This window comes from Taudactylus pleione, unplaced genomic scaffold, assembly GCF_031769625.1.
Source record: "Taudactylus pleione unplaced genomic scaffold, aTauple2 ptg000711l, whole genome shotgun sequence".
NCBI lineage: Eukaryota > Metazoa > Chordata > Amphibia > Anura > Myobatrachidae > Taudactylus > Taudactylus pleione.
The window spans coordinates 13,130,561-13,154,516 of record NW_028285113.1 but is presented as its reverse complement, the minus strand read 5'-3'; the positions used below and the strand labels follow the sequence as shown (position 1 = coordinate 13,154,516).

The 23,956-nt window shown below is 43.4% G+C and overlaps 1 protein-coding gene across 1 annotated transcript in view; it reads left to right on the top strand.

Moving 5' to 3' along the window:
- Nucleotides 1–19,242, top strand: part of EXPH5 (exophilin 5) — a 121,295-nt gene extending 102,053 nt beyond the window's left edge. Inside the window, exons 4-6 of the mRNA XM_088456717.1 lie at nucleotides 2,811–2,868; nucleotides 4,609–4,735; nucleotides 9,885–19,242. Coding sequence (XP_088312843.1) covers nucleotides 2,811–2,868; nucleotides 4,609–4,735; nucleotides 9,885–14,482 — 4,783 coding nt within the window. The 3' untranslated portion in view covers nucleotides 14,483–19,242. The remainder of the gene's footprint in view (nucleotides 1–2,810; nucleotides 2,869–4,608; nucleotides 4,736–9,884) is intronic.
- Nucleotides 19,243–23,956: the final 4,714 nt, after the last annotated feature.

Here is a 23,956-nt window from a genome sequence, read left to right as displayed (position 1 = left end):
AACCACAAGAATAGCGAGCAGTTCATACGCTGGTCGATGTACTCGATTAATCTAATAAATAGCGGACATGACGTAGGATGCGTGCGGCCAGGGGGCGTTTTTAACAAATAAACGAGCGTATGTTTTGCTCGTTCGTTCAGACTTAGAGGTGTGAACACACTGCAATGTGCGTACGGATCATTTAAATAGCCACCCCTTGTTTTTAAACGAACGACCGCAAATAGCGTCCGGCTCTGAATGAGGGCCAAAGACCACTGGAAGAGAGATGGGATACAGTATCAGTTATGGAGAAAGCACAGGTTTATTTTTGGATAATAAACATGGATTGTAAACAAGGCACTGGTTTATTTATCTTGACAAACGGAATTGTCTGCTATCTGCATCCTAGCGGGTTAATGAGTCAGTTGGGTGATGCAATTGCTGCCCAGGTTTGACAAGCAGAATATTTACCTTCTGCAATGATGTGCTGTGTAGGATCAATCGATAGAAAGCAATTCAACAATTTTTTGGAACTACACAATCTAGAAATCAATTTGACAATAAGTGAGCTCCACATGATAAAATCTGCCTGGTGATTCTTAGCAGGTCTCACAGACAAGTAGCTATACGCAGACACAGCCAGATACTAGGAGGTGTGCACAGAAGTTGCTCCTGGATCTAATGACGGTGTTTTGTGTTTCGTGTGCCTGCGTTGCTTGGCGATCACAAGCAACTGCCCTGGGATTTGGCTCTTGACATCTCCGCACATGGCGAGAAATCCATACTGGAGCAAGTAAGAACCTGATCACCGAGATGATTGACGGGTTATATGAGTCACTGCCTTTCCCTCAAGAGATTCTCAATTTAAAAAAAATAACATCCTCACGAGTGCTGGAAGGCAGGGTAGGACGCCCATCGGGAGCCGCTGATTTTATGTCTGGGCTTTGGCTTCCGGACGACTGCTCTCTGAAAGTTATTTGGAATAAGTTATAGATTCCTTACTGACCATACATACGTGTCAATATACATCTTATTTCCTTGCACAATAAACAGCCCTTCTAGTCGTGCCATGCCGTGGGGTGACTTGGTAGCGCCGAGCGTCTTTTTGTGCAACTTTTTATTTTGAAATGCTGCATATTCAAACCGAATATAAGGCATGCCGCATATCATTTTATTGTGCATCCTATTCACATCGCTTTGCAAATGAGACACATTTGATGGTAATACGTTGCACAAGACTTTCAGCGCTACCAAGTCTCACGGTGCTCATGCGTTATGGTTACCGCGACTTGTAGCGCACAGTGGTCAGCTGTATGTGGACATATCTGTATCTTCACACACTGTAGTGCAGTAGTGAGGTACAGCTTAGGGGGGGGGTGCATTGTCTGGGAGGAGGGTTAGAGGGGGCTGTTAATAACAATCAATAAATAATACAATGCTCATATCAATTGCAATATAAGAACATTTACAAAAATAAAAAATTAAACTGCATCAAATGACAACACATCAGAAAAAACTTCATGTAATACTGATAAAAATGGGATAAATGATCTCCGTACAGTATAACAAGAGACGTTTATGTAGATGTCTACTAGTCATTACACTGGGGAATCACAGTGTGAATCACACCATCGTTCTCCCACTATTGTAAGGGAAAGCTGGGTCCTGCTTGTTATTGCATCATGTGTTTTAGTAGTAGGAGGTAATTTGCACCATGCTTTCCATATTGTATAGTATATATAATATTTTTTTGAATGGTTAAATATTATTTGGGCAGAATATTATTACAGCACCTTAGTGTCTTGCCATAGCCTGAATATTAAATGGTATAGACAAACGTACTGTCCGCCTTAGTGCAAATACTGAAACAAATGGGATGTAGTACAGGATACCGACAGTCTAAATACCGGCGCAGGGATCCCGACAGCAGTCAGGATCCCGGCTACAGAACACCGACCATCGGCATCCCGAAGGTAAATATCGGGGGTTGGGAGGAGGGTTAGACTGCGGGGTTAGGCACTAAGGAGGGAGGATTAGGTTTAGGGTGCCGGAAGGGGGGGGGTTAGGTTCAGGCACAAGGGGGGGAGATTAGGGTTAGCCACCAGGAAGAGAGTGTTAGGGTAGGGATAGGGGGAGGGTTAGCATACCGACCAACAAGTGCTGATATGTTATCCCTGTCGGGATCCTGACTGCCGGCAACCCATACCCAACCCGAAACAAATAGCTGCATGAGCCAACACAGACTGAAGATGAAGACTCGCCTGCTCCAGCCATAACTATGGGAACCTAAGCTGACATGACATGTAGCACAAGTAGATGGTGTCTGTATGTGGCAAGCTTAAACTTGGTCCTGCTTAAACCCCCTTAGTTTATTTATCTCCATGACAACAACAACAAAAAAAAGATTCCTAGTCCTAACGCTATCTATGGTATGCAGAAGGACATATAGTAAATGATCTTTCAATTATGTTACAGTCAAGTCCGGCATTGTTTGGGAATATGGGGCATGACTTGTAATGTAGGGTGTGCCTTTATCTGATCTCAGGGCATGGCTGGGTGGATCAGGGTGTGACCCAGGTGGATTAGGGAGGGACTATAGACTCACAATGGACCGGAATCTTGGTAAGTGTAGATTTGTACAGTCGAATATCCCATACAGTACAAATGGTGCAGTACTGTAAGATCAGGTTTGCTCTTTGGGACATCCCCCCCTCCAGAGTAATTTTGTAACTGTTTCCATTTCTCCCTCTAGTGGGTGCATGCTATAATAACAATGTTTACAATGGCTTACACATCTTGTGGGAATAATAATGTCTATTTCTTCCCAGCAGACCTGGTATTTTCACAACCCATACCCAGACAACCTCAAGCACTGAAGTGAAAAAAAAGGTAGGCCAGACTTCTTGCAGATATTATATGCAGTTATGTGCAAGCTATTGTTCTCTGCTATCAATCATTATGTGCAACAGGAAACCAAAAGGGGCCGACTACAGTGTCATTCATTGAGGTAACTGCTGTGTGTAGGAGATATCCTCCTCCCAAGACCACTGCTTTATCTAAAGCATCTTAAGGGGAGATTTATCAAAGCTTGGAGAGAGATAAAATGGAGAAAGATAAAGTACCAACCGATCAGCTCTTGTAATTTTTCAAACACAGCCTGTAAACTGACAGCTATAGCTGATTGGTTGGTACTTTGGGGTCTATTCACTAAGGCTTGGATACACACTGGCCGACATATCGCCGCTCAATTGAACGGCTGATCTCTTGTGTGTGGAGGCCAGGGTGTACAGACCATATTGAACGACGTCGTTCACAGACATATCACATCACTTGTGTCTTGCACAGGCAATGGCAGATATATCACCAGTTCTATATTCACATCATGGTGTGTGTACGGGCAGTCAGCCTACCACCCGTACACTTGCTGCACAGAATGCTGGGTAGGGGGCCGTGATGCGACCCCCGGCCAGCAGGACCCACGGCAGATATATCTTTCAGGTGAGAAAGGGACCCCTCCTTTCTCTACAGCGGCCGGCTGCGCACTGAGCACAGCGCTGCACCAGTAGACTCTGGGCACTAGAGTGTGCGCAGGTCTCCAGAAAAATGGCGCCGCTGACATTTTGCCAGTGTTTTCCCTACTGCGCATGCGCAAAATTCCGGGGAAAATGGCAGACATTGCTGATACCGGCGCCGACGTGGGACTCCAGCAGTGGAGAGGTAAGTATTGAAAATTGGGTGTGCGGTGTGCTCCCCGCACCCATTATAGAAACACCCCTGGTGTGTACCCAGCTTTACCCTTGTAGAGAGATAAGGTGGAGAGAGATAAAGTGCCAACCAATCAGCTCCTAACTGCCACTTTACAGGCTGTGTTTGAAAAATGACAGGTGCTGATTGGTTGGTGCTTATCTCTATCCAAGGCTTAATGAATAGACCCTTTTAGCTCTCTCCAAACTGTGATAAATCTCCCTTTAGTTTCTTAGAGCTTTTACATACCTAGGGGTCTATTCATTAAGCGGAGTCTAAATCTAGTTAGCATTACTTACAGTACCTCTGCTAACTATGGGAAAGGAGGCATACATAGGGGTCTATTCATTAAGCGGAGTCTAAATCTAGTTAGCATTACTTACAGTACCTCTGCTAACTATGGGAAAGGAGGCATACATAGGGGTCTATTCATTAAGCTCAGTCTAAATCTAGTTAGTATTACTTACCTCTGCTATCTATGGGAAAGGAGACATACATTAGTTCATCAAGTGATGAAGGGTAATACCACCTTGAAAATACTTTTGCTTTGGATCCAGAACGAGCACCAGATTGGTGAACTGCGGCACAACTCAAATCTATATCTGCTATACGCTGCAAATCAGATTGTTAACTTGTTCTGACTGTTAATAAATAGGCCTCACAGCTTTGTATGCTTGTAGCTATTTTATATAAACCAGCCTCTATTAGAGATAGGTTCAGTGGTGCTTTTAAAGGCAAATTGTGCGTCAGTGTTACACTGATGATTTCATGATCCACTCCAAATTATTTGTGACAGGTCACTACTTCTTCAGTATGGCTTACATATTTGAATTGAACGAGTTTTGAACACACTTGATAACTTTGCTTTACTATTTTGTATGACAGTTTGAAATCTACCAGTCTACAAGAAGTGTAAAACAGATTGCAAATTTTTTCGAGACCCAACGGAACACAACAAGAGAGAATGAAACTGCTCCGACCACGTCTCAGCTGGAAAGAGAACTTTTCCAAGGTGAGAAAACTGCTCAGTCATGTTTAAGAACATAAATAATAAGCGTTCCGCAGGCGTATTTATCCCAGTGTGCGTCAAATGAGCTGGATGTATGAACTTTGATTATATATTGGTAGATAGTTCCAAGTGAAAATTGCTGGCGGAGTGGCAACATGACCTGCGTCATCACACAAACATGACTAGGGAAATCAGCAGGATCCAGGAGTGTTACCTACTCTTCTGGGAGTCCGGGTAAACTTATCGTTCAGTGTGGGCACATTATCCACTGCACAGTATAATGAACGATAACGATGTCATTATCGTTCAGTCGTTCAGTAGTCGTGTAGTGGATATGCCCCTTAAGGCACTCTTTAGTACCGACCGATTCTCCAAATCCCTCCTCTTCACTTTCCGTGATTCCATTCCAAATATACTTTATTTTTATAATATATAATTTGTGCCTGCTCCTCAAATTGCGACACTGCCCTATCGCATATAGCACTGCCCTCACTAACACAGTCACTAACGTAGACAGATCACTGCTTCTCACAAGATCAGTACACTCGTCTCCTGAAATATTATGTGCTGCTGTGAGCATTGTGATCTGATTGCTCACAGGTTATCACCCACAAACTTAAACACAAAACATGCATATGAATGAGCTTGAAATAAAGGGGTCACTTCAACTAGATGTGAGTTTGCGAAAGTGAATTTGCATCACAATGCGATTTTTCAGTGTTTTTTTATAAAAATGTAAAATGTTGGAATAAAACACTTTAAGCTCCCATCTACAAGTTCAAAAAAACCTAGCTGTACAACACCGCTACATACCTCTCCCACATCATTTACATCTCCACATACCTGTTCCACATGATTTACACCTTCACATACCTCTCCCACATCACTTACACCTCCACATACCTCTCCCACATCGTTTACACCTCCACATACCTGTCCCACATCGTTTGCACCTCCACATACCTGTCCCACATCGTTTACACCTCCACATACCTGTCCCACATAGTTTGCATCTCCACATACCTGTCCCACATCGTTTACACCTCCACATACCTGTCCCACATCGTTTACACCTCCACATACCTGTCCCACATAGTTTGCACCTCCACATACCTGTCCCACATCGTTTGCACCTCCACATACCTGTCCCACATCGTTTACACCTCCACATCCCTGTCCCACATAGTTTACACCTCCACATACCTGTCCCACATAGTTTACACCTCCACATACCTGTCCCACATCATTTACACCTCTGCATACAGTTCCTGATTCAGCACAAGACACGCAAGCAGCTTTGCAATTCTGTCCTTGCAATTATGGTAATACAGCAGGAGGCGTCATACCTCCTGCATGCATTACTTATCCGAGCTGCGTCCAGGGACACAGCATCGGATAATCTGCGAGAACATCGGCCGGCTGAGTGACCCATGGGGTCACGCAAGCTGACTGCCGCAGATACAACAAGGAGACAAGGAAATCTCTGTCAGCAGACGGTGATCCTGGCCTCTGCCCTCCCCCATCCCCCCCCCAACGGCAGCGACACGTCTCTATTTCGGGAAACGGAGACCGTCGCCGCCCCCTCCAGCCCACAAATGGCAGCAGACTGTCAGTTACTGACTGCGTGCGAACACGATGGACCCGTACTGCACAGATTCCCGACCATTGGGAATTTGCGTTCATAACATAACAAAAGGGCTAATTAGTTGAATGAGTTATTAGAACTATAATCAGCTCCTCATTTACTGACTGAGGCTTCAGTTCTCAGTGTTTGTACCTATCCAGCCTTGCTATTAGAATTGTTAAATATAGAGCAATATTATGACAGTGACTCATACTGTACATTCCTATTTATCTAGATAATTCTAGGAGGGACTGCTGTCCCTTCACTACAAGCCAAGTTGCAATCATTAAAAAAAAAAATGATTCTGCAGTTTAGAGTATGAACATCACCATTGAATGGCCCATATAGCTTTGTTTTATAGTATACATTAATGATATTCAGCAACTAGCAAAGGATACCTGCCCTAAAAAAAAGCTTAGACCCTCCCTCCTCCCTTTAGAGAAAAATATGTAACTGATATAAATTTTTCACCATACTTACCTATCCCGGGGCGTATTAATGGAGGAGGGGGCCCGTGTGCAGTCGACGGACGGGCCCTCTCCTCTCTAGCCAACTGCTCAAGGTCTCCGGAAAAATGAAGCAGCTGCCATTTTCCCAGTGATTTTTCCACTGCGCATGCGCACATTGCTAGGGGTGTTCTGCGATTTGTGCAGCACTGCTGCTGCTGGACTCCAGACAGTATGAGTATGAAGAGCCTGGGTGCAGAGTTTGGGGTGTTACCCACAGCACGTTATGGGCCCTTTATAGATACGCCACTGCACCTCTTCCCTTTACACAATGCCATTTACTGCATCTATTTTCAGCCAGCTGCCCTGAGTCAATGTAATGTGCTACAGTACCAGTGTAATATTATATAAATCACACTATATAGCTTCTGGCATTACAGCAGTGGCCTAACTACCAAAGACAGCAAAATAATTTGGGGGTACAGGAGGTACACATGTAAGGCCCAGGATAACTGTATGTCTCACTGTCTCCCCCTTTGTATTTGTCCCTCTGTCTACATTTTTGTATGTGTACTTCTCTTCCTACTTATCTCCCAAAAGCTCCCCTCTCCATGTGAGCATCTGCCCCCCTCCCCATGTGAGCCTATGCCCCCCTCCCCATGTGAGCCTCTGCCCCCTCTCCATGTGAGCCTCTGCCCCCCTCCCCATGTGAGCCCCTGCCTCCCTCCCCATGTGAGCCCCTGCCTCCCTCCCCATGTGAGCTTTTGCCCCTCTCCCCATGTGAGCCTCTGCCCCTCTCCCCATGTGAGCCTCTGCCCCTCTCCCCATGTGAGCCTCTGCCCCTCTCCCCATGTGAGCCTCTGCCCCTCTCCCCATGTGAGCCTCTGCCCCCTTCCCCATGTGAGCCTCCGCCCCCTTCCCCATGTGAGCCTCCACCCCCTTCCCATGTGAGCCTCCGCCCCCTTCCCATGTGAGCCTCTGCCCCCTTCCCATGTGAGCCTCTGTCCCCTTCCCATGTGAGCCTCTGTCCCCTTCCCATGTGAGCCTCTGTCCCCTTCCCATGTGAGCCTCTGTCCCCTTCCCATGTGAGTCTCTGTCCCCTTCCCATGTGAGTCTCTGCCCCCTTCCCATGTGAGCCTCTGCCCCCTTCCCATGGGAGCCTCTGCCCCCTTCCCATGGGAGCCTCTGCCCCCTTACCATGGGAGCCTCTGCCCCCTTCCCATGGGAGCCTCTGCCCCCTTCCCATGGGAGCCTCCGCCCCCTTCCCATGGGAGCCTCCGCCCCCTTCCCATGGGAGCCTCTGAAATGCTCCATTTAGATAGTTAATACAGTTTAAATTCCCCCTATATCTTTTCTCCCTAACACCAATGACTAGAGAGAGAGAAGACACATTCATCAGTCTTTGTAGTAGATAAAAATAGATAAGTTCATCTCTGTCTTTAAGAGACAAATTACTAAATATGGTAAAGGGGAATAACATACCACAGCATTTTGGGATCTGGTGTCAGTGGACGGGTGGTATCTACTATGCATCACTGCATATGGCAGACATGCCTAATGATGTGCTGAAGCTGGGGCCCCGGCAAAGAACCTGCTTCTCTACAAGGAATTTCTTTCTGTCACCAGCAGCCTATCACTGCCAGCAAAAGGTGACATTATTTGACCCTGGAGGGATCTAGTGAAGCCTCTCCATCTTTGTTGGACCTAATTGATGGGTAAAGTTGACGCCATCCTGGGATGGCAGTAAGCATCATTAGTTGGGTTAAGTTAGGAGAAATTTCTGATTTCGCTGCCATTAAATAAATGGAAACAAAACAGTCTTGTGGTTGCATGATACTAAATAGACCCCTATACAGGAGCGTTTTAAGAGAGGAGGGGGCCCATGTGCAGACTCAATGCGGGCCCCTTCCTCTCTCATGCGGTGCCGCTGCGGATGGTGCAGCAGTAGATTCTGGATTAGTGGCAGAATCTACTGCGCATGCGCCAGTCTCCGGGAAAATGGCGCTGCGCCGTTTTCCTGGGCATGAACAGAGTCACCGGGAAAATGTCCGCCACCGTTTTCTCAGTGATTTTTGCTGCTATGCAGCTCCATCCCGGAACAGCACGCTGGTAACTACGGACAGGTAAATATGAAACTATATGGGTGCAGGGTGTGCGATGTGGGCCCATGTGCACCACACACCCTGCACCCATTATAGATACGCCTCTGCCCCTATATTTTATATCTTGTTCATCTACTCAACCATATATTGTGGTAACCAGAAATGTTATGCCATTGCTTTCACATTTCTAATATAAGGATGTAGATAGGGTGTGGTATAAAAGATCAACAGTGAAAAGGTCGACATTCAGAAGGTCGACACTAAAAGGTCGACTTTCTGAATGTCGACATTCAATTGGTCATTCGGTCGACCATCATTCTCTAGACGTATTTATCGACAGGGTTTATTTAGGTCGACAGGGTTAGATGGATTATTACATGGTTACAAGGGTTACACATTGGAAAGGTTGACATTTAGTATGTTGGCACTAAACTATCGACACATTGTTTTTTTTTCGTTATTTTAGCCTAACCCTAAAACCACGTTGCGACATTTTAATGTTGGTATGTTAAATGCCGTCTTTTGAACCTTTAACCCTGTCGACCTAAATACATGTCTACAGAATGATGGACGACCTAATGACCATGTCGATCTATTGACTGTCGACATTCAGAATGTGCTGAGCTTCTGGTGTCGTCCTTCTTAATGTGGACTTTTTTAGTGTCAACAATCGACCGGATACCGGATGTAGATATATTGCTGATAATGCAGAACAATCTCATCCATTCAGAGTTAGTTTTGTAGCTCTCTTCTTGCTGAATAAAACAACATACTTTCAATATATGCATGATAGCGAAAGATAGTTCTATCATAATGGTTTGGTACTGTAGACTCAAGTAAGTATTCTACCACCTTTTATAGTCAAAAATGCCCTTCTTTTTTTGCAGTTATGTTTGGCTTGGGTTCTAAGTATGAATTCCTTTAGCTGATACATTTAGTATTGTTCTCTGATCTCAGCATAATATTTTTTTTGTTTTTAGTTTTAGGAGATTTGGATCAAAAACTTGCCCAAGAACAGAGTCAGACCCAGTCAGTGAGAACAAGTCGAATTTCGAGCTACGAACATGGAGGCCATTTTAGCAATGAAGGTTCGCGGTTCGATACATCAGGGTGTAGGAAAGATTACAGCACTTTATCTCCTTATGATGGAAGAAGAACTTTATTACTTGGAGAAGGACATACAACATATGCTACCTACCAACCAAAAAAGTTTTCGGAAATGTATTCAAATAGAAATCGCTCAAACTCCAAGGAGTCGTCTTCAAAAAAGAACATTTATGGAAGGACTCCCTCAGTGTGTTCAACTTTAAATAGTACATCGCCAAGTTCTGCAGCCATCTCTGGCAAATTTTCATCAAGTAGTTTAGAGCTTCCATCTATGGGTCTAGAACTGGAAAGGACAAGACAACACAAGTCTAGAAGGATACCTGTCATCTCTATCAAATGGAATAATGTACACTCCTCTGGCCAGCCAGAGGAGATTAATAGACCTTCCAGAACACAGTCATCCCTGGATCTTACAGATCTCAGCAGCTCCACTTACCACAACAGAATATTCGATCTTTACAAGTACAAAAGAATACAGGCCCCCACTACTAATGACCTTCAGAGAGACAACATTACAAATGACATAACAAATACAGCGTTGCACAACAATTCAGATCATCGTTCCGCCGAATATTACGAAACAGACTACCGTGGCCTCAGGCCTGTAACGAAATTCCCAATGCAAAACACAAGACACTGGGAGGAAGAAAATAAGGAAAATGCTTTTAAGCCAAATGAAACTACATGTAAACGACCTTCTGCCAATTCAGGCATTAACAGTGACAAGGAAGTGGAACGCATGGAGTTTGAAAATGAATCTCCAGTACAACTGGATAGTAATATTGTCTCACAAGATGGTGCAAAGACTTTGAAAACTCGTGATCTTTGCAGTTTCCGTTTACAAATTGAGGATATTTCAGCAAAGGCAGATGGAATAAAAGGAGAATGTGTTATTTCAAAAGACAAAGAAACACGCAGACAACAGGAACCTGACATGCATCAGAAAGATAATGCACAATATTATACTATAACATCTCAGAGCAGAATCAATCAAGCACCTGATCCCTTAGAAGCAACTAACAGTGACCCATCAGACCCTGAGACCATGGAAGTTGTCTTTCCAAATGTCTCCATTCAGTCTAGAAATTCCACATTAAACGGCTTGTCTACAGTTGGTCTGAGTGGTCTTGGGGACACTTTCCCACCAAGGACAGAACATACTCCTCATTCTAGTTTACTGTTCACCGACAGTCATCTGGCACCTCACTCGTCTCCAAATCTTCAAAGTTCAGATAAAAAGAGTACAGTCTCTGATTTTTCATTGTCAAAAAACAGTGATTTGAAAAATCCCATGTCTCCAAAAACTTCCACTTTATATAATAACACATTAGACACTGTTGGTAGACTTTCAAAGTTGAACACGAGATGGGATTCCAAAGACAACCAAACAGAAGGTTTCATGTCTGATACAATGAGGCACCAGAGAAGAAATGCATCTTCTCTTCCCGATTTAATTGACCAGAAAAATTACGTGTTTATTGACAACGATGATGCTAGACTACTGGATAACAGTAATGAAAAGGCTGCAGATTATTCTAACACTGTTTCTGAAACTAAATCTACAAGGGTCCCTGATGAAGCTCACAAAACGCCTTTATATAACAATAGAAAATCTGGACACTCTGATTTCCAAAATACCACTGGTCAAGCAAAAGAAACAAACTCAAAAAGTTTAGAGCATTTACAAAAGCCATATACATTTTCTTGTGGTCCAGTCTTTGATAGAACATCAGATGTAACAGAGAAAATGACCACTGTATCACAAGAAGTATCACAACTGACCAACACAATGACAGAGAATAGTAATAATAAAAATAAACCTTTAAATGTAACAGATACTATTCCTACACTATCTGATCTGCATGAGAAGTATAAATCTATGTATTTTAATGGGGCTCCATACAGAAAGTATGGGCAGAATGGTGCTGATAGAAATAATAATAGACAGTCAATTGAAATCATTCAACCGTCGGAGGACTTTGGTCAAAATGATGTAAAAATTGGCTGTATTAACAGACAAAGTGATGGTAATAACAAACAACATATGAAAGACTCAGAACACAAGTTGACTTCCAAACCAGATATGTTGTGTCAACAAAATGGTGCATCATTGACGAATCAACAAAACAGAAACAGTATGAAAGCTAAACCGAAGTTTGAACCAGAAATGTCCATGAATAAAAACCTAATTCACCACCTGGATCAACAAGGTAACAACAAAATACTAGACTCTGTAGGTTCTTCCAAAATCAAAGACTTATCTATGTATCCCACCAGCCTCAATGTAGAAGACAATTTACAAAGGACTTCCTCCAGCAGAACCGTATGTCCGCCCAGTAGAGAGCATAAATCCGCAAACTTATTAAAACAGCACTTACTTTTGGCACCCGAGCCTTACAAAAGGAACACTGAAGTCCAAGGAAACACTGTGTCACCATGGAACTGTCCAGCACGCTCTGAAGATGGGCAGACTCCGAGCACTTATAAATGTGAAACTCAAATATCGAACATTAATGCAGATCGTTCTATTGAAAATAAACCAACCCATGAAAGTGAATGGGCTCACAAAACATACACAGTAACCGAAAATACTCACATCTATGAGACAAGTTATGTAGACTCCTCTCATCCTGACGTAGATAAAATTGAGTATCACAAAGTAGTTTCAGTCTATTACAGCCTACCTCGCAAGTATTCAAAGAAGATGTCGGACTTAACCGAGAACAATCTGAAAAACATCGATAGGACCCTTGAAATCAGTAATACACCTAGTGCCCTACTTGATAAATTCATAAATAAGTATCAAGAAGCTGATGAAACACATGATTCCACTTACCAAAACATTGGAAAATCATCATCTTGTACTACAGAAAATACATACACCAAAGAGTTACATTCAGGAGATAAAAGTCCATGTAAACCTCCCCTCTCAAATTTTCATATGATTCCTTTGCAATCAAACCTCATGAATAAAGACAGAAGGTCTTCTTCTGGTGAGGAGACATCTCCTAGTAATGATTTTGTGGACAGGTTTAGTTCTTTACGTATTTCTGAAAGCGAAGATAAACCAATAGTAAAGGAAGACTTGCAAATGCAAACAAACCGGAAAAAAAAGAATGAGTACAGTCCTTTAGGATCCCCCCCAAAGTATAACCAAAATATTTATTATACTTTACCAAACAGGAAATCTAGTCTTCAGGATCTGGAGAGAAATATTCTTGAGAAAGACATTACCATGGCTCGTGACAGGTATAACATATATCCCCAAAGAGAAAACGCGCTGCCTACATCGCCAGGTTTGCAAGACGTTTTCTCGTCACCAACATTCACTTATGATAATCCTAATTGTTCCCAGGGTTATGATTTTGCACATTATCAAGAAACCAACCGACCAGAAAAAAACATTAATCACTATTTGATGAGAGATAACGATTTGTACAAGACTGGCTCCTTTGATGAAAGTGTATTTTCCAGGGAAGAGTTGCCTTCAGCCCACACCTCCAAAATGAAAGATTTAAATTTGCGTAAGTCCTACAACTCCAGAGATATCTCACCACACATAGAACCTAACAGCAATCTACAGGCCTATAACCAGCCAAAGTTTAGCCCGACCGATAAGGTTACAAATCGGACTAGGCCGTCGTATTGTTCTGAATTTGTCCAAAAGAAAATGAAACCAATCAATGCAAAGAAGTTTAGCTTCTCCTTTGACCACACAGGTCAACAAGAATATGGTAAAACCCGGCAAAATAAGTCCTTCGGTGACCCCATCAGGAAATCTGATAGTGACTCACCTCCTGTATTCTATTCTCCAAATGATAATTATCCATCACACGCAAACAAACATTATTACGGACGGGGTAGTCCCACTCAGTGCAGGAGCAGTTCCAATTTGTACCGTTCAAAAAGCTTGAAGATCTTGAACACAGAAAATAAAAAAGACTTGATGGACACCAGGAGGGAAAGTAACGGGAGTTTTTCTTCAAAAAGCTATGGTGAAAATTTGAGAAGTCAAAGACCATCTACGTATCATGGATCTGGTGATACCTCTTCTAACAGGCGGTTTTCAGCTGGTATGATTATAGATGAAAATGATAATTGGCCAATCCATGAAACAAGCCATGAACATAAACCTGTATATACCTCCAAGTCTCTTGACTATGGGATTTTCGGGAAGGAGCAACAAGCAGCTCTTTTAAACAATGTAAAACGGTCACTCACTGAGGGCCGGTTATGGAGGCCAAGCTTTCTAAAAAACCCAGGCTTCCTGAGAAAAGAAGAGCATTGTTCTTCTCAGGAGTCACATCCAATAAGTTGTAGTCCTGGCAATGTCCTATCAGCGGAGCCTAGCCTTACAGGATTTCTAAATATATATAAGGATGAGCCCACTGTGAATTCCGATTTGGATACAGACACAACCACCGATGATGAATATTACTTAGATGATAATGACAGGGAGTCAGAACTTTGAGGTGTGTTAGCCTCGTAGCCAAGACAGTATTGACCATTTTACTCACTATATACTGACTTCACATGGAAAATATGCGACCAATAAATACGTGCCTTCACTCACAATAACCAATGGAGGGGGCCATGATACAGACCCACATCCGTTTAATTAAAGTGCAATATTACAGAAGCTTACTTTGAAGCCCCTCAAAACAGGAACACTGATATATAATGATGACATTGCAGCCCTACCTTAAATATTCAGGAGGAGTGGCTCTTGGCTACATTGGCAGTGCCTGCTGATCCGATTATAGAGAATACCAACTAATTTATATAACAGTAACGGCATCTTGGCACCTTTTAGTAATTAAATGTACAGCTGACCCTTTATTTAGGCACAGAGAACTAGATCTGAACACATTTCAAGTTTTATAGGGGGTAAAAACCATTTATGCCCTTTTTAAATAACCACAACTCATTGGGGAGGGTGGGGGGCATCCAGCTTTTACCCTTCCATTCCCAGAAATAGATCTAAGAGGAGAAGCTTAATGTATTAGATTCTAAACAGTTAACAAAATGACTAATAGGACTGTATTATACAGGGAAGCATGCACTGGTGTATCATACAGTAATTATGTTTTTATTGTGATGCACAGGCCAATTAAACTATTTATATTTTCTTCCAAAGAATAGTTTAATTTATTTTATTTTTCCTATTTTAAACAGTTCTGGGAATGTAAGGGTAACTAGTTAATATGCCCCTAACGGGTAATTAAAGGAGGACTACTATATGGTCAAATTTGGATTAATATATACACTAGATGAAAATTAAATTATTATCCTGAAAATACCTGGAAGAGATTCAGTGAATCGCTAGCCTCACGCTTTATTGAATCATTGCAGGATATTACGGTACAGAAAACTGTCCTTAGTTCTGCATGTGCCTGACAGCGGTTCGAACAAGAAAAAGCGGAGGGTGCAAGCAAAAATGGGCGATAAACCCGTGGTAAGGGCGTCCAAACACCGCTAAACCCAGTCTAATTGGGCATGAAGGCCGTGATAATTAATGGGCACCCAGAACAATTGAGTTGCAACACTGGGCACCCATTAATTATCGCCGCTCACAAAACAATTGAATATCCCCCATAGAAACAATATAGTATTAACGTAGCATTAATATAGATTTAAAAAAAAAACAGACTACCGAGATATCAGAACATCGATAATCGGAGCATCATGACATCGCAGATCTACATAAACTAGGGGGGCTGAGGCCTGCTTGATATACATATCTCTGCTGGCTGCACCTCTCTGCAGCCGCCAGGTGGGCGGCGCCGTTGGGCTGCCCAATCAGCAGCGATGGTAGACTCTGGGGGAGGATACAAGGATGCAAAGGGCCTGGGAAGTCCCTCTGAGATTGGAGGCTGCTGGAACATGATCATCCAACTGCCACTCAGTGGGCGTTTCTGACTGGTTGCATCAGATGCGACCATGTCAGGGACAGCCCAGCTTGGCGTATTCGTATCTGATGCGACCACGCCAGGCAAGTGGTTTTATCGACTGTGTCTGAATTATCCGCTATACATGCACTATAAGCGCCTGGGCAGCCTACATTTCCCCAGATTGCTGGTAGCATCCTGACCAGATAAAGTTTGAATAGAATGATGGCGTCTGTAGCTGAGGAGATAGGAATGCACATGTCATTCAAAAAAACATCAGCTACATTTGTGTTCGTTCTACAGACATATAATTCTATAAAACTCATTTACACGGCACTATTGTTTAGCAGACATACATCATATATCAAAGTACAGTCTGCTGTCACATTTTGGACATCTCCTCAATTCATAGTAATATTTAACCCCCCCCCCTTCCTCTTATACTGCTTGTTTAAACTTCACTTTTTTCAGTATAATGTTGACCGTGAGGGCTCATCAAGGCTGCATTATTAATTTTTTATATATTTTTATTTCATTACTTTGGTTTATCAGCAGATATTCATGTGCTTTCTTTATAAAAATGTCCAATTTTTGTTTAGACTGTGTAAAGCAGTGAAAATGGTGCAGATTACACCCATCTAAGAGGCTGTATGATTCTGGCTGCAAAAACTGTACCGATTTCTCAAAAACCCTTGAAACGCATATAACGTCCTGTCCTGCAAAAGGAATTCTCATTTTGAATATGTCTTCCTGCGGGTGTTCCAGGGGGATGTAGTTAATAGACCGGCAGACTACATGCCGCCGGCCTATATCCCGACAACCAAAGCCCGACGGGGGACTTAAGATAGATGTTGAAATATCGACGCCTATCCTAATCCCGATGCTGGAAACAGAAGGACGCCAGAGCAATTGAGGTATGTCCGGGCATCTTAGCACTTAGCCGTGAGGGGGGGGGGCTCCCGGGGGGACTTAGGGTTAGTCACCACTAAGGAAGGTTTGGGGGAGGTAATAGGGGTAGGGATAGGGTACTTACATGCCCTGTCAGGATCTTCCCCCTTTGGGCTGAAGCCGCCGGGACTTCATACCCATTGCGTTCCAGGTACCGTGTCACATTTTGGACATCTCCTCAATTCATAGTAATATTTAACCCCCCCCCCCTTCCTCTTATACTGCTTGTTTAAACTTCACTTTTTTCAGTATAATGCGTGTTACAGCCAGGTCCTAATATATTGAGAACAAGAATTTCTTGCCCCACAATGAATGCTAGTTTGCTACACTAATCTGTGTGTACCTCCACAAAACAGAAATAATAGAATTAGCCCCCCGTTGCTGCAGTTTTAGTGTTGTAAATAACCTCTATGTTTTAAATACGGAAATGTCATAAATCCATCATTTACTACTGTATCACAGATTCATAGTTTTAAGGGGAACTCCAAATCCAGACATTATAAACTTTTGGCAAATGTGTACATTTCTTTGTTTTATTTGCTATTCTATACTAGAACCGATCTGCTGTGTAGATACATGGTTTGCTTATTATCTAAGGGCAGCAAAAAGGAACAAATATTCTTAAAGGCCCGTACACACTGGATCAGTGTTTCCCAACCTCGGTCCTCAAGGCAAACTAACAGTCCAGGTTTTAGTTACATCCATGCTTCAGCACAGATGGTTACATCAAAATAACTGAAGTGCTAATTAAGACACCTGGGCTCTAGTATGGCTATCTTTAAAACCTGGACTGTTAAGCTGGCCACACACTAGACCATCTTACATCCAACCAGTCAACTAGTTGATTGGTTGGAATGAAAATCTGGTAAGGTATGAAAGCAAATGACAATCAGCAATTTGCTCCCAAATGCCGGAAAATGAACTAAAAACTGTTGTTTGAACAAATTGTTTTGATCAAACATTTAACAAACTTGTCTGACGACCATTTTCATCTGTTTTCTGGCATTTAGGAGCAAATTGCTGATCATCAGTTAAGGCCCCCATACATCAGCAATCTGAAAACCACAATTGAACAATTTGAAGATTTATTGCCCGATCTTAGGATTTCCCAATCGAGCAATCTGCGCCCATACATTACAGATCTTTTTCAGTGATTTGCAGATCGATTGCAGCAAACGCAGATCTGGCAATCTTGAAAGGCCCATCATTTTGCTACAAACGGTCTGCAAATCTGCTGATCATGTCCATACACTAGCAATCTACAGCCCCAATCGATCTGTGAAATCCAACATGTTGGACAATCTGATTAAACAATTCTAATCACTTTTTGGTAGCAATCTGCGATTTGTGAAGCCCATACATTGCAGATTTTTATACACAATCGATTGCAAATTACACGATTGCTGCAATCCATCTCTGATGTATGGGGGCCTTTACTCCCATACATTACCAGATTTTCATTCCAACCAATCAACTAGTTGGCTGGTTGGATGAAAGTTGGTCTAGTGTGTGGCCCAGCTTTAGTGTGCCTTGAGGACCGTGGTTGGGAAACCCTGCACTGGATGATATCCATGAATGATAACAATATCGTCGAATGATATATCGTCCAGTGTGTATTCACACACCGACAAAAGATACGCGCACCCTCGGGTCGTTAACAATATAGCCACAGTCAGCTGTACACGCAGCTCAATCTGGTGATTTCGTTAGTGATGCCACCCGCTCCCCCCACCCCCTGCCGACGATCGTCATTGTCGGCATCGTCAAGTGTGGATGCACTTAACAATCCCGGTACCCCCACCGCTGACGACATCGCCCCGTACACACATCGTCCAGTGGTTACGGACCTTTATGAGGACAATGGCTAGAGGTAGGAGTTCCCCTTTATTAGCTGTGCGCTATTAGCTGTTACAAGCTTTAAAAATAGTTGGAGGAGAAACACAGGTTTAACCCTTACCAGATTACCTCTAATTGTTTAAGTGTCATGGGGAAGCCACAAAACAATTGTTTTTATTCAGAATGTGATCCAGTGTGACCCCCTTGAAATTGTCACTTGTACCTGGAAAGCAAAGAACGTCTTTTTTTTGTAAGTGGCCTTTGTAATTTTGTGTATTGCATAGAGAAGAGGATATATTTAATTGTGAATAAAGACCGTACTGTCGTGGCCAAATGTAACTCTGACAGATAGTAATGCACATGCCTGAGCGAGGCGTGTACTGTACAGAACTCACTGCACTTTTCATGAATATTTATTTTTGTCATAAACGGTTCTGTTTGAACTTTAATTCTCGTTGTACTCTTAAGCAAGGTGAAATGCTTCAATATGTAAACTGTTGCTACATTCCTTTGTATATTGGCTTAATATAATAAATATATTTTGTATTTTTTTATTGTACATTCTCTGTATATATCTACAGTATTCATTTAACATTGTGTGTGTTTTATTGTGTATCTTTTTGTTTTTTTAAACTGTTTATTTTTTGTTCGGTGTGCTACAAAGAAAGGATGTTTAGCAAACCAATTACCCTGCTTTCTGGTTCTTTTAGATCTGGGCTCTATTGATCTTTCTATATAATTAAATATGACCTGTCAGCTCCACATAAACAACCACACCGGCCTGAGTTATTGCAAAACGAGAAAGGCATCTCTTGTAATTACCTCTCCATTATTTCCCATGCTGTATGGGCAGGTGCTATGTTATTTTTTTAAAACTCCTCTAACACCTGCATGCTTCTGGGCAGAGAGAAGTAAAAAGGAGATTAAACAGAGGTAAAAGATAGAGCTTCTTCAGTATCGCAGCCAGTGGCTTCCTCTCCACAGTGAACTCCATAACTCTCATGCAGGGTTCCCTGGGGATGGCTCTGACTTTCTGTCTGTCGTCGTGAAATGATGAGACACAGCGCTAATCCATGGACTACACACAAAGGGGGCATAGTACTGTCGTGAGAACAGCACAAGACCACACGGTTGTGGTAGAAAAAGTCTACATTCAGTATGTCAATATGGACGGGGTGTCGACATTGTGACTATGTCGGCAAGTCGCCTATGAGGTTTTTCATAGATGTCTTAACTAACCCTAGCTGCAGCCTAACCCTAATATTGACTGCTAACATTCATAATGTCGATATGACAATGATGACATTCTGATCATATCAACATTCTAATTGTCAACATTCATAGTTGCCGACTTTCTGGCTGCTCCTTCCGGGAGGGAGCAGCCAGATCGGCAGGGCAGCGGGGGGCGTGGCCTAAAAAGGGGGCATGTCCAGACGGGTGCCTGACGCTTGTAGGCGTCACGGGGGCGGGGTCACGCGATCGCGTCATTTTGGCCTCGCCCCCGTTACACAATGCCGATAATACAGGCATTGTGAGGCAGGGGGCGGGGCCAAAATGACGCGAATCGCGTCACTGGCTGCCCTCGCAGCGGGGGCTAGGACTGAATTGCGGTGGATGTTGGGGGGATCGGCGGCCGCCGGGAGGCTTGCCTGCCTTTCTGGGGGGGCGGGAGCTGCACCCAATTATCGGGAGGCTCCCGCCCAAATCGGGAGGGTAGGCAACCCTGCAACATTTAGATCATGCTGACATGATGAATTTATACCGAACACAACATTGCACTACAGGGGCTCAGCTTTGTCTTTCTACCTGTTGTGTATTGAACGGTGACCTCCACAGGCTGCTATCCCATTACCGCAGGGTGATATTGGTAAATGGTAGAAGTGCTCTACAGTATCATTTCCACATTTTTTACGTAAATCCCCTATTCAGCAATGGGTTAATGGAGAAGATAACACAATTATCTTCTCCATTAATTCCCATCTGGCAGAGTACCGGACTGTAGGGATCAGCCATTGATCTCTACAGTGCTTTAATGCTTTCTGCTATTCAGCAAAGCAAAAAGCGCTAAATTACTGGATAAATCTTTACTTTATTTATATAAATGTCAGAAGGGTGTTATATGAAGAAAATACATTAAATTACCCGAAAACTGCAGGGACGGAGAGACGGAGGGAAATATTCCCATAAGTCCCTGCAGGATCTTGTAACACCGCCCAGTCTCCGTCCCTGCGGTGACCGCCGGCAGGTAAGTCACTCTAGAGCCTGTCAAACCTGCCTAAACTGATTGACATGTTTACACAGGCTTTATATTCGCCTGTATGCATTTATATTTATGTGCTATTATATTTTACATTTATATATACATTTTAAATATAAAAGCACATAAATATATCTGTATACATACTTATATAAAGCCTGTATACTTATGCCAATCGATTTGGATAGGCTGTATTTGAACCCCTCCGCGGTCACTGCAACGGAGACTGTTCCCGAGCACATGACTGAGCAAGCGCAGAAACAGAAGGGATTGTTTCCGGAAACCGATAACAGCCTTCTGTAACATTGCAGGGGCAGCGTGTTACTGCAACCTCTGTCCCTGCATAAAATAATGCTGAATAGCTGACATGAATTACAATAATTGCAAAAAAATCGTGACGATGTTGCCGATAATATTCTGGGCAACATCGTCACTATTGCTGAATAGACCCCATGATCGCATAGCAAAATGCGAACATAACGGCCGGATGTATTATCAGGGACTCAGGCTCCGAAAGGAGCCCGTCCCTGCAATGTCTCCGGAGAGCTGCCAGCCAGTGTCTGCCTCGGTGACTGGCGGCCATTGTCAGGGGCATTATGTGCTGGTAGCCCATAGGTGGCCATTGCCGGGAGAATCCGCTGGCTAATTATGTGGTGGTAGCCATTAGGCTACAGCGGCTAATGCCATCTTCAGATGGCGTTAGCTTCGGGGGCCAATATTGGGAGTACATTGCATTCCGGATATTGGTAAATCTGGCAGCATCGCATCCCCCATAGAAACCTACGGGGGAGGCGGGGATGGAGGGAACACAGCAGATATCGGAAGATACCTGCTGCTGTCCCTCCTTGATACATTCTGGGGGAAACGTAATATTTGAGGTAAACCTCCGAAAACGGGTGTTTTTGGGGATTTTACCTCAAATATTCAGTGATAAATGGGCCCCTAATATTGACAATTTTCAAACCCGCTAATTTGTTATTACTGCCTTACACCCATGGCTGATCTTGCAAGTTGCTTTAGCCTTCTGTCAGTCTCAGTACAGCTTAGTGGTCATTTTAATAACAAGCCAAGCGTTTTATAATTAAATATGTTCCTTCCCAACAGAGTGACATTCAGCATTTCTTAACGATGAATGTGATTGAGTCACTGGAGATCAGATAAATATGAGTGCAGGGCAGCACTCCCAGTCTATGAATGTACTGGTAATGTGGTCTCACCCATTCATGCATGCTGCTTTACTTACCTTTTACTATTACTAATTATGTTAAACGGAAAAATATATTTTTAATGGGAACCCCCCTTCACTGCACTACATACATCATCCTGGCTCTACTCGATAGTCCAGGCTTCACTGGGGACCCCTTCTGCAGAAAGCTCCCCGTTCTTATTTTACCTGCGTCTATGGATCTACAATTCAGACACCTTATGCAATATGAGGATGATATTGTTCCTGAACCAGATTGAGATCATTAACTATAGAGCAGCAATATCCTGTTTTATTTTAGGGAATACTCTCATTGAGGTAGGATGAGCGATCTCTACTGGGGTTGACTTATCTCTACTCTGTTGAATCCAGTGACTTTAAATGCTATAATATGGTTTATTTACACCATGGTCCATTAATTAAATAGGAGAGTATTTCAAACAGTAAAATGATTAAGGGCCTGATTAATTACTGATCGCAACTGCGATTACGCACGCAATCGGACAAATGTTCCGTTCTGCACATGCGTATGTATCACAGAGTGCGTGTGTGAAGACTTACGATCGCAGTGACTGCGCAGACCCATCACAGAGTCAAAGGAAGTGAGTGTTTGGGGGGGGGGTGGGCGGCGAAATGCAGGTGTGCCAGTGCGTTTGAACGCCATTTAAGGGGTGTGCATAAATTAGTCACTGCGATGCCATGCACAGCTTTGGCTTTCACTGTGTGCGATGAGGTTAGCAATTCCTAAGTAAGGTCTGATCTTGTGCAAGTGTGCGTGAGGCTGCGATTGTTCTCGATGTTACCAATGGTCTTGCAGTCTTGCTAAGTATTAAGGATGTGTGTAAGGTAAAGTGGACGTCCTTATATTTGGCTGCGACGGCATTGCAATTGCAATCATTAAACATTTTCGCAGTGAGACTGCGTGCGTAATCGAAGCAGCGATTGCAATAGTAAGTTGTGTAATGTCTTCAGGGAAATGGAGCTCTACAAGTCAACCATTGAATCCTGACCTACACAACAAGTCAGGAGACCCAGAACTCAGCTGAAGACTACGGGCCAGATTCTGAGTCGGACCCAGGGACGTGCAGTCAGGGTAGGCAGAGCCTCCCCTGTCATAGTCCTGAGATTTGATATATAGAATGATTAGCATAATACAAAGAAGATATTTATATCTTATAAGCATCTTCTTTGTTTATTGTAATCATTTTTCTAGATAAAACACTCGGTAGCTTTGTGTTTCTCCCTGGGACTCCAGGGAGACGAGAGATGAGGCAGCAACAGCTCAGCCTCGCTTCTGTATAGTCAGACACTGCTTCCAGAGCTGGGGGCGGGGCCACACCACGGGCAGTAAGCTGCACAGAAAGAAAACTAATAGAGGGATGCCTCTGAGTATGGGGGGGCGTGCCTTGAGCACTGATAAACACCTTGGATGTGTCATGTGACCAGGAGGTGCATTGCAGTGGTTAGAGATTGAGCTCAATCAGCAGCAGCACAGTGATGCAGGTGGGATAATCAATGGACACTGAAGCTTAGTGTAGTGAGGGGAGAGTTACAGTGAGTAGGGGGTGAGACAGGCTCCCAGCACTCAGAGCCCATCTCCATGTGTGCCCACTCAGCCATTGATCTCACGACCATGTGCGTGACTTTTGCTAGTATTGCTTCTTCAACTTTATGCTAAAGCCACTACAAGTGTTTCCTTGGAGAACAAGCGTGCGTTTGCATGTGCAAGGACTATTTGAGCATCTTTAGACGCTCCATCAGTCGCACCATCGAAACTTGTACCTGCCCTACGGCAGGTGCAGAATCCCTGTC